At 35.5% G+C, this 12,212-nt stretch overlaps 1 protein-coding gene across 1 annotated transcript in view; it reads right to left on the reverse strand.

Moving 5' to 3' along the window:
• The window catches only part of SMARCAD1 (SWI/SNF-related, matrix-associated actin-dependent regulator of chromatin, subfamily a, containing DEAD/H box 1), a 155,916-nt gene continuing 143,704 nt past the window's right edge, over window positions 1-12,212 (reverse strand). The window contains exons 17-23 of the mRNA XM_042783091.1: window positions 12,032-12,149; window positions 11,719-11,840; window positions 10,142-10,330; window positions 9,529-9,647; window positions 6,184-6,366; window positions 4,285-4,394; window positions 1-62 (exon numbers count right to left, since the gene is read on the reverse strand). Coding sequence (XP_042639025.1) covers window positions 1-62; window positions 4,285-4,394; window positions 6,184-6,366; window positions 9,529-9,647; window positions 10,142-10,330; window positions 11,719-11,840; window positions 12,032-12,149 — 903 coding nt within the window. The remainder of the gene's footprint in view (window positions 63-4,284; window positions 4,395-6,183; window positions 6,367-9,528; window positions 9,648-10,141; window positions 10,331-11,718; window positions 11,841-12,031; window positions 12,150-12,212) is intronic.

Consider the following 12,212-nt stretch of genomic DNA (forward strand, 5'->3'; position numbering starts at 1 on the left):
TCACAGGCCCATTGAAGTTTTTAATAATGTGGCTATATCTGCAGGCATAGTTCCTTCATCTCCTGCAGGACAGAAAGTAGTATTAAAAATTCAATAAAAGTTTTGTTTTGTGAAATATATTTTCCCTTTCCAATGTTCTATACCTTTGGTAAATTCCTATTTATCTTTCAAGACCCAGGTTGCTTCAGTGTCACTCCCTCTTAAAAACCCTTCCCGACCCCTACATACATTAGGGCAACTGTCTCAGTGGTCTTATTCAAACTGCCAGCATAGCATATTTCATAGTTTCATAATCTACAGGTTGTATTTCCAATATTATATATCACTGACCTAATAAATCCACCCCACATATAAATAAAAGTCTGCGTACAGCATACCAATTGAGGTTTAAATTACCTGCTGAAAATTTCCTTATGTTTAGTCTGTCTCATCTTTCAATAAAATGGGACCTTACTATCTAGACACTTAAGAGAAATTACTTGGGTTTTCGAAGATGTGAAAACATTCTGTGTGGTAGTGTAGAATCTAACCATTCTTCTTCTTGTTTTAGTTGAAATCAGACTTCACTTTAATAATTTTAGATGAACTGATTTATTAGCTTACTGGTTATTCACAATGGCATAGCTGGCAATTTCTAAATATTTATTTTGAATAATTTTATAAACTAGATGTAGCCAAAATGCAGCAAAATCTTGTCACACACCAAAACCAAACCAAACTCACTGCCACTGAGGCAGATTCGACTCATAGCAACCCCTCCTTGGGTTTCCAAGGCAGTATCACTATGGAAGTTCCTTACTTCCTTCTGAGGAGTGGCTGGTGGGGGGTTTGAACTGCCAGCCTTCTGGTTACCGGTCAAATGCCTTAAGCACTACACCACCAGAGCTCCCTCTTACACACATACCCCTCAAATATTATTTAAAGTTATGACAGTACTTTTATCTACTCTTCTCCTTTTCGTAGAAAGCACATATACACAAACCACCATACCAGCTCTCCCCACCATTCCAGTTTTGTAAGAGACTGGAGAGAACCTCTTTCTGGGAGAATGAACTAGCCTATGCAAAAAGACTTACAGTTTAAACAGCTGGAAACTGGACAATCAAACAGTCGATTATTGTCCTGATTATGGTTCTAATTATTGTTAAGACAAAAATGCAATCCATGTATTGGAATGTTTGCCAGCATTCCTGAAAACAAATTCTAACTAGCTATTTAAATGCTCTACCAAATTCTAAAAGCTGTACCAACAACACAATTAGGAAAAAAAAAGTTGTTTAAGAGCAAGCTGGCTTATATATTAACATGACAGCTTTTGCTGAGCAATTTTTAACTGGCAAACTGCCACATCAACACAAAGTCTAGTAATTACTGTTAATTGTTTATGTTCATCATCTTACTCATCCTCACACTTAGAAGTCTAACTCAACTGCTTCTTATTCAATTAAACTTTCCCTCACGTCTTTCTCCCCAAGCTCACATAGCGTCCTGAAATACATGATATAGGGAAGAACAAGCACAGATTTGGATCATACATCCTCTGTGGCTCTCCTGAAGGACTCTTTATAATTTATTGATCTCTATATATTATATATTATCTCTACCTATCCAAGGAGGGGTCGCTATGAGTCAGGGCTGACTCGACGGCACATAACAACAACAACAACAACCTATTATAGTAAGGAGCTCTGGTGGCACAGTGCCCAAGGCATTTGATTGCTAACAAGAAGGTTAGTAATCTACTTCTATAAAGATTTACCGCCTTAGAAACCCAATGGTTATCGCTATGAGTGGCAATCAACTAGATAGAAGTGGTTTTTTTTTGGGGGGGTGTTTATACATTATAGTGCCTAGCAAAGTACTAGGACATAAGTAAACACTCAACAGAAGTCTGCCAAACTGAAATGAACCACCACTAATATTAGAAACCTGTATTAGAAAAAAATAAAATACTTTATTTCCAATTAAACATTAAAAAAAAAAGGTGCAAAATGGTCCATGCTATTGTACATAAACAGGGAAGAATACTTATGCTAATTTACTTCACTATACGTAAAATAATTGGTCACACACTCAACAAAAATGGTAACACTAGTTACCTTTATGGGGAAGCTAGATGATAGGGTGGGACAGAGGCTTTTGTTTTCTTTTTTATATCTTTTGAATTTTGTACTAAGTGAATTTTCAAAATTATATACATAAATAAAAATTGTTAACTTATAGAACATTTAAAATTATTCTTTTCAGTAGGGTGGGCTGGGGCGTGAGCTCTTAATTTAAAGTTCTTTCTAGGGCCCTACTACTCTGACAAGTTTAAATTATTAAGTCTTAACAAAATATATTTTACTACACTCTAATGTAATAAATAAATATTAGCCAAAACAAAATTAATATAAATGGTAGTTCTTCTTTCTACTCAGTTAACATTATGCTATATAATTTAAATCTTTGGTTTTATAAAAATTATTTATGTAGTTATTGTAAATCATAATATTGTGGATCTAAACATCATTTTATTTCCACGATGTTCTGGTGTCTTAGTCAAGGTAAGAGATGCAAGAGAGGATTTTTTAAAATCAAAGTGTTTAATTCTGGCAAAATGAACTTCAGTTACTGTTTAAATGAGTATGCTTATGTCATCCCATGTCTTTTTTTTTTTTTTAAGAGCTTGTTTTACATTCCAAGTCACGTGTACATTTAGTTTCATTCCCCATTCACCATGTCCAACCCTAACCTAGTCTCCTCCCCTCCCTACCCTGCAACCCTCCCCCTGTGCCCCTCATAATTATGCACTCCTGTTTGTCCTGCATTTCCTCAGTTTGAATGTTGGTCCTTTGGTGTCCCATGATTTATTGCTTTAGGGGATGTATTACCATTGTGTGTGTGGGTGCAGCATCCTGGGTTGAGTGGTCTGCATATACATCTCACTAAGGGAGCTCTGGTAGCATAGTGGCTAAAAGCACTTGACTGCTAACCAGAAGGCTGCAGTTCAAACCCACCAGCCACTCCTCGGAAGGAAGGTTGGGCAATCCTACTTCCGTAGTGATACTGCCTCGGAAACCCAAGGAGGGGTCGCTATGAGTCGGGGCCGACTCGACGGCAAACAACAACAACAACAACCATTGGGCTAAGAGCCTGCCCCTGGGGATGAGTTTTATTCCAGGCACTGAATGTGTTTCAGGGCCATTGTATTGGGAGTCTCACCAGACTTCATCTGAGCAGTATTTTTGGTCATTATTGAGTTTTTTGATTTTGTTCCACGTTTTGCCTCCCACTCTATCCAGGATCTCCAGATTTGATCCTTTCCTGAGTGGCTGGCACTGGTAGCTGGGCACCATCTGGTTCTGGTCTTGAGGGCCATTGTGTCCTAGGGTCGATTGCTTCTAAATGCCCTTTTTTTTGTGTGTGTGTGCATTCTTCTTCACTTCGGATGCTAGGAGACCATTAGCTACATCCTAGATGGCCACTTGAAAGCTTTTAAGACCCCAGTCACTACTCACCAATGTAGCATGTGGAGCAATGCTTTTATGTATTTTGTTGTGCCAGTTGAATCTGGTGTACCCCAGTACTATGGTCCTGAGGTAGTAGCTCTATTGGATCTCTTTCCCATAGTATTGAGATGTCTGTGAGAGATTATTCTGTGTCTGGCGTCTATTGTTTCTGTAAGGACTGTAGGTATTTTGTATCCCTGGTGTCTATACAGGATTAGCCTCAGCTGAGTCTATCCTTGGGTCTAGCATATACCTCTATTCACTGATCCCTGTCTGATCACTCAGGTGTTTATGTATTTATCTGTATAGCCTAGCATTTGGCGTTAATGGCAATGTGGTAATGTGGACACACTGTCATCCCATGTCATTCTTAACCTGTAAACTAGTCAAGGATCCAACCATCTTTATTATCCCCTCGCTATTGCTAATTTGGCTATCTATTTCTGTAGTGATACCACCTCAGAAACCCAAGGAGGGGTCACTATGAGTCAGATCTGACTCGATGGCAGGAGTTTAGTTTTTGTGTTTTTACTGCTAATTTGATGCCTTTTAATATATTACTTCATAAATCTTAAAAACGAACTGCTGTGGAGTCGGATCCAACTCACAGTGACCCCTCCTTGGGTTGCTGAGGCAATATCCTTACAGAAGTAGATTGCCCAACCTTCATTCCAAGGAATGGCTGGTGGGTTTGAACCGCCAGCCTTCTGGTTAGCAGTCAAATGCCTTAGGCACTACACTACCAGAGCTCCTACTCCATAGTTATTGAAAATTTTGCTTAGAAACAGCTTACCTTCATCTACTGTGGTCATATCTTGTTCTAGTTTCAGTTTTTGTTGGTTAATTTTCAGCATGGATTCTTCAATCGTTCCTTGGCTTATTAATTTTATAACTAGTACTTCCCTACAAAGTAAAAAGGGTTTACTGATTACTTAACATAAAGGTATTTGGATACATATAAACAAAATGAATCATCTTAGAATTCAATAATAAGGATTTGAAACATTTTATGACCAATATATCCTAAGATTAAAATTCTCTGTTTATTCCAACTACTTGAGATTGACATTTTCTGAACATGCAACTTCTGAGTACTCTTTCTTATGGATCCAAGACAAGATACTTTTACTTAAAAAATCTTTAGTAGAACTTTTGCCTGGAGCTAAAGAGGATAAAAGGAGATTCAGGAATAGGAGGATATGGAATATGTGGCTAACTGTCTCTACGAACAATTGCGTCCTTTGCCATCAGATCAGAAAAACTGGATGGTGCCAAGTTACCATTAATGAATGTCTGATCAAATATTCCATAGAGGAATCCTGACCAAAAGGGAAAAATAGAGAATAGAATTGTAAATTCTCAAGGAATCCAGCATCTAGAGCTGGATGAATCCCTGAAACTACTGCCCTGAGAAAATCTTCATACCTTAAATCTTAAACTGAAAACATCCCTAGAAGTCGTCTTTAAAGCAAACAAGTTTAGCTTAACTAGTAAAGAACACTGGCCTTGAACAGTGTGCTCTTCGACCCACTGATCCACAGCCATCAAGTTGACTCTGATGCATAGTGACCTTATAGGACAGAGTAGAACTGCTCCATCTTTATGGATGCAGATTACCTCATCTTTATTCAGCATAGCATCTGGTGGGTTTGAACTGCCAACCTTTTAGTTAGCATCTGGATGCTTTAAATGCTATGAAACCAGAGCTCCTTGTGCTCTTTTAGGAACTATCCATAGGAGATCAAACTGACAACAGCAATTTGAAAGATTACATAGGAAGCTTACAGGACAGTGAGTTTCCATTAATAAGGGAGAACAATTTGGAAAAGAAAGGTGAGAATGTTGCATAACTTGAAGGATGTGGTCAAACAGAAATTGTTGAACTGGTGAATTGATAAACTGTTGGAATTATTCTCAACAAAAAGTAAAATTTTTAACAAAATGTACATGAAAAAATTACTAGTAAAACTACATTACAACAGAGAGCTCTGAGTTCAAATAGAAATTTCATGTTTTTTTTAAAAAATGTTCTGCTTATCAGGTTCAAAAATGTAATTCTGTACAAAAAGTAAAGAGAGTGTAGTAAAATACAAATAATACACAAGAAGTGTTAGTTCTATAATAGGTACCAATAAACATTTGGCCCATAAATGAATATACCCATGTCATTTTAGAACTATTTAAAATGCTCCATTAAAGAAATGTTAATTGGTTACGTATGACAGAAGAATTGAATGGCAGTTATTTTTACCTCTCTATTGTTCTGCTAGCAATGTCAAGAGTAACCTTCACCTGAAATATTTACAACTCAAATCATCTATTTCCTAAAGGAGAATACAGTAGAAATACCATGTGTATTACCAAGTCTGTCTGGTCTTTAAATGCTCTATCTAGCAAGCAAGTCTTTTCAACTACTAAACTTTTTCAAACGGACTGTACCAAAGATAATACTTCAATTATTTGGAGTATGCTTTAGACATTTTTAAGGGAAAGGATGGGAAGTTATTTTAATTACTAAAAAATGAACAGGTTACAAGTGGAGTTCAAGTTCAGCACTGCTGGTGTATAACATCAGCAGTCATGATTTTCTGAAAAAAAAAAAAAAAGTCAAAGTCAAGTTATCAAGAGACTACATTCTATACAAAAATAATTGGCATTTTATTAAAAAGAAATTTCAACTCAAGATACTTACTTAGTCTGGCCTACCCTATGGCATCTATCTTCTGCTTGTTTGTCGTTGTAAGGGTTACAATCAATATCATGAAGTATAACAACATTTGCTGAGGTCAGATTTATCCCTAATCCACCAGCTTTTGTTGACAGCAAAAATACAAAGATATCCATATCGGTATTAAACTCATCAATTAGATGAATCCTATAAGAAGAATACATTACATTAAATCTCACTTAAAGATATATATCAAAGACATCAAAACGTACTTTTCTAAAAATGAAATTTTAAAATATTACCAATGAATGGTTTTTTTTGGCCAGAGTTGGATAAAATATTAAATTGATATAATTAATCTGAAAAAAATTGTGACTGATGTAGTATTTATACTGTTGGAGTAACAAACATTATAGTTCTGAGCTTTGGCCACTAAATGTGTGTGGATAAGCCAGTATGGATGGATCACGAGAAAACTACTCCACTGTTGCAACCATCTGTCCCACACTGTGCTTTGCTGGAGTATAACAACTGTGTAAAGTATAGCACACAAGTGTTAAGATTTTAATATTTTTTGAATGTCAAACTGTGAAATGTATTCAAAATAGAAAATAATCACATTACATTGAAAAGAAACTGGAAGCTTTCTGCAGCTATACAATACCTTCCTTTCTCTACTATTTCCCTACTCCATTCAGATTTGACTAATTCCTAAAGGACTGTTCTTTGTTTAATGACTTATGGCTCATCTAAATTCTGCATGTGGCTTTTTCAATCTTTAACATTCTCATAGGTTTTCTAGCTGTTACTTGCTGACGGTACACCTGAACCAAGAACCTCAAGATCAACTGTATGAGTGTATTCTCTTTTAGAATTACTCTAATGAAAAAAGAACAATGACAACAACAAAGAAAACCTGGCTGATTGGAAAAAAAAAAAAAAAAACAGCAAAAATACAGTGCCATTTAACCACACCAGAGAAAGTGATCTTTGTTTCTTAAGATATAATCTTTGGGAATTTAAGAAACAAAACAAAATAAAAACTTGTTAGGTGTCATCAAGTTGGTTCTGACTCAATAGTGACCCAATGTGCAACAAAATGAAACACTGCTCGGTTGTGTGCCATACTAACAATTATTGCTGTATTTGAGCCCACCATTACAGCCCTTGAGACAATTAATCCCATTGAGAGTGTTCTCTTGCTAGATCCCTTATGTTACTAAGCATGATGTCCTTCCTTCTCCAAGGACTGGTCTCTCCTGGTAACACTCTCAAAGTGTGTGAGATGTCTCGCCATCCTTGTTTGTAATAAGCATTTTGGCTGTACTTTCTCCAGGACAGATTTGTTCATTCTTCTCACAGTCCATGGTGTATTTGACATTCATCACCAACACCATAAATAAAAAGCATCAATTCTTCTTAAGTCTTCCTTACTCAATGTCTAACTTTTGCATACATATGAAGCAACTGAAAATACTATGGCTTATTTAGGTCAGGTGCACCTTAGTCTTAAAGGTGACATCTTTGCTCTTGAACTTTAAAGAGGTATTTTGCAGCACATATGCCTGAGGTAATACATCATTTGATTTCTTGATTGCCACTGTCACAGGCAACATGATTGGATTATGCTACAGCCATATTTTAATTATCTTCAGGAAACTTATACTTGTGTGTGATAATATTATTGTATAATTTCCTCTTTCTGTTGGATCACCTTTCTTTGGAATGGGCACATATACGGATCTCTTCCAGTCAAATGGTCAGGCAGCTGTCTTCCAAATTTCTTGGCACAGATGAGTGAGAACACCCAGCACTGCATCCATTTGCTGAAACATTTCAATTAGTATTATACCAGTTCCAGGAGGCTTGTTTATCACCAATGCCTTCAATGCAGCTTAGACTTCTTCCTTCATTATTATTGGTTCTTGGTCACATTCTACTTCCTGAAATGGCTGAATGTCAACCAATTCTTTCTGGTACAAGGACAGTATATTCCTTTCACCTTCTTTCAATGCTTGCTACATAGTTCAGTATTTTGCCCACAGAAACCCTCAATACTGCAACTTGAGGCAAATTAAATTTTCTCTTCAGTTCTTTCAGTTTGAGAAATGTCAAGCATGTTCTTCCCTATTTTCTAACTCCAGGTCTTTACACATTTCATTACAATACTTTATAATATTCTCAGGCTGACTTTTGAAACCTTCTGTTTTTAGTTCTCTGTCATTTCTTCCTTTTACTATACTACTCTATGTTCAAAAGCTAGCTTCAAAGCCTCCTATGACATACAGTTTGGTCTTTTCTTTTTTTCCTGTCTTTTTAATGACACTTTACTTTCTTCACATATGATGTTCTTGATATCAACCCACAACTCATTCAGTATTCAGTTATAGCACTCAATGCATCCAATCAATCTGTTTTTGAGATGGTCACTAAATTCAGGTTTAAACTTAATGATCCTTAAAACTATCTTTGTTGAAGAGCAAAGAAGAATGAAGGAATCCAAAGACACATGGAAACAATTAGTCCAAACAACTTGTACACCATGCGATCCTCAACCTATATAAGTCCAGAAGAACTAGATGGTGCCTGGCTACCACAGTCAATCACTAGAAGGGGGATCTCTGAAGGATCCTGGATAGAGTGGGAGAACAATGTGGAACAAAACTCAAACTCATTGAAAAAAATGAAAAAAAAAAAAAAAGACCAGGTTTGCTGGTCTGACAGAGCCTGATGGAACCACTGAGAATATGGCCCCAAGCTACCCTTCAGGTCTGGAATTTAACCCACTCCTGTGGCTTCCAGCCAAAGAAAAGACAGGCATATGAACTGAACATTTACATTAGGTAGATACACTCCTTAGAGAGATCAATCATGGGAGAATAGAAGGGCTGTTTATGTACAGGGAGATAGCTTAGGGGGCAGGAGTGCATGGGAGGGAAGGCCACAGGGAAGAGGTAACTATGGGGAGGAAGTGGGAGGAGAGCTGCTGCATTGTGAGAAATTGCACAAAGTGTACGTGAGCTACTATATGGAAACTGAATTTGCTCTGTAAACTTTCACCAAAATCACAATAAAAATTGAAAAAAAAACTACCCTGATTTAAAGATAAAGATGATTTTAGACTATCAATAGTTTATAAAAGTTTAAAAAGTATATAATTCTAACAGCTTTTTCAAAATGTTTCCACTTGAGACAGAAATATTAAAAAGAAAATTCCCCTCATCTTAAAATGATTTGAATTAGTAATCAAACAGAAGAGTGAAAGCAATAATGTAACAAATGATCCATACATTTTAGATTCTAACATTGATCACTACTTGGGGATAAGGGAGGGAGAGATTTTCTGAAAATAAAGGGAAGCATACAAACCTTTCAGAAATCTGAGTCTTTCCATCTAATCTGAGATACCTGTGCTGATGATGTTTTAAGAGAACCTCTAAAATATCCAGCATCATGGTGAACTGGCTAAATAACACAACTCTATTGCCCTGTGAAAATATATACATGAATTAGAAACACAGAAAAATAAAATTATTCTACTATTCAAAACACCTTATAGATCTAAACAATTAGAATTTTTAGCCATATCATGCTGACAATTTGGTAGCAAATTATTATACAATTATCTAATGAATTAGGAGCTCTGGTGGCATAGTGCCTAAGGCATCTGACTACTAAACAGAAGGCTGGGTTCAAACCCAAAAGCCACTCCTCGGAAGGAAGACTAGGCAATCTACTTCAGAAGAGATACTGCCTCAGAAACCCAAGGGGGGTTGCTATGAGTCAGAACTGACTCAACAGCAGTGAGTTTGGTTATTTGGTTTTTTAATGATGAATTGTTTCTTTAATAAAAACCAAGTAATGATAGCTAAGATAAATTGCCCATTTTAGCTTATATATGTATAAAATACCTTCACTTCTAAACTAAATTAAGAAATTTAACTAATTGGGAAATATAAAGAGTTCCATTCTGCTTTAATACCTTTTGTTTCAATTCAGACAAGATGCATCCTAAAACTCGGAATTTTCCAGAATCTAAAATCAGATCCATGTCTAACTGGAAGTTATTAATGTGCCGATACTGTTTACAAAGTACATGCAGTTCAAAGTCTGTCATAACTTCCATATCTTCAAAGATCAGGTCAGGATTAGCCTCACAATGTGTAGGTTCCTCAAAAAAAAAAGAATTTCAAAATGAAAATTTTAATATGATGAAATCGATGTAATACAATAAAACAATACCTAAATTACAGAACATTTCAGTGTAAGAGATTCAGGAAAGGAAATTAATATTCATTTATTGTTAGGTATAATAATGAAAAAAGAAAAGTCCTCATCTTTTCAGAGATAATATACTGAAATATTTATAGATGAAATACTACTATAACTCGAAATTAGTTAGAAATAATCTCTGGGAGAAGATTGGGGATATGGATTAAATGAGAACAGCGTCTTATCAGATGATAACTGAATAAGCTAGGTGAATGGTATATGGGCAGAGAGATTCATTAAACAATTCTCTATACTGTTATATGTTGGAAAATTTCCATAACAAATTAGAAATAATACATAAAAACTTTTTTTTAAAGAGATGGTTAATTTGAACACAAAATTCTGTAAGGATCTATAAGGAGAAATATGGTAAAGTCTTTAAGGTAAATGAGACAAAAAAGAGAAGGTACTATCTTAAACTATAAAAACAAAATATAATACAGAATACTGGTGATGTAATAAAGGATGAGTGCCATTTTTCTCAAATGCCTCATGACACTGCACATTTCTGTTTTTTCCTCTGTGATGCAGAGAGTAAACATTAGAAGAGGGGAAAAATGACTCACTAGCTACCCAGGACATAAACTCTGAAGGATCATTTTATTAAAAAAAAAAAAAAAAAAGAGTCACCATGCGGAGGAGGATGATAATGTTGCATTTTCGGGAAATGGGAGTATTCATATACAAAAAGCTAAGGATTGAGAATCAGGGGCATAGACTATAAGGAAAGAATTCAACTGGTCTGGGACATCAGGAGGAAATTTAGCAGATATCTGACAAGGTGAAGTGGGAGAAGGATGGAGGAAGTATATAAATATTTAGACTTGCATAATGCATTTCACTTATGCGTTAGAACCTAGGATATAAAAAAAGAGCATTATGGACATCAGGTGTTGGTAAATTTCTCCTGTAAAGAGCCAGATAGTAAACATTGTAAGCTTTGTTGGCAAGATGATTATTGTTGAAACTACAAAAATCTGCCATTGTAGGAAAAAGCAGTACAGGTAACATATAAAGAGCAGGTGTGGCTGTACTGCAGTAAAATTTAAATTACAAAAACGGGAGGCTGGATGTGCCCTGAGACCACAGTTTGCTATTAATTATTGCTTGGCTCTTCTGTTCTCCTCATCTGTCTTAAATTTTGTTTAAAAAATGTTTTTCTTAAATATAAGGTTAAAGGACTAAGGACATTTGTTTGGGTAGGCTATATTTAGCCTAACAATTTTACCTTCTAACTTTTTAATAGTGTTAACACAGTTCAACATTAATATAGTATGAAATCCTCACCTTTAGCATAAGCTGAGACATTTCCTTGAGTTTTTCAGCTGTGTAATATTGACGATGTAATAAAGGATGATTGGCCATTTTTCTCAACTGCATCATGACATTGCACATTTCTGTGTTTTTTTCTGTGATCCAAATAGTACGCATTAAAAAAAAAAAAATCAAGCTGTTAAGTGTTCTGTAAAGTGGTCTTAAAATTTCTTATCAAATTCCAACTAGTTTCTAAAAATAAGCAAATCTCATTATCATATAGGTAAGCTAAACAAATGAAACACAGGATTATTTTTCACATAAAACTTGAAAAATCAAATTATACCCATGTTATTGATAGATTTTTTCAATCTGTTGAAAAGAGCCAAATAGAGTTGCTCCTGCTTCTCTGACATTGCACACAATTCAATTTGGTCTTTCTTGGGAGGTAGCTGCTTGAGAACCTGAGAAAGAAAAACAGTTTCAGATAACCATTCTAAAAAAGAGGAAAAAATAGTTTAAAAAAT

The sequence above is a fragment of the Orycteropus afer genome, unplaced genomic scaffold, assembly GCF_000298275.1.
Source record: "Orycteropus afer afer isolate SDZICR_OR568_19922 unplaced genomic scaffold, OryAfe1.0 scaffold00652, whole genome shotgun sequence".
NCBI classification, from domain to species: Eukaryota; Metazoa; Chordata; class Mammalia; order Tubulidentata; family Orycteropodidae; genus Orycteropus; species Orycteropus afer.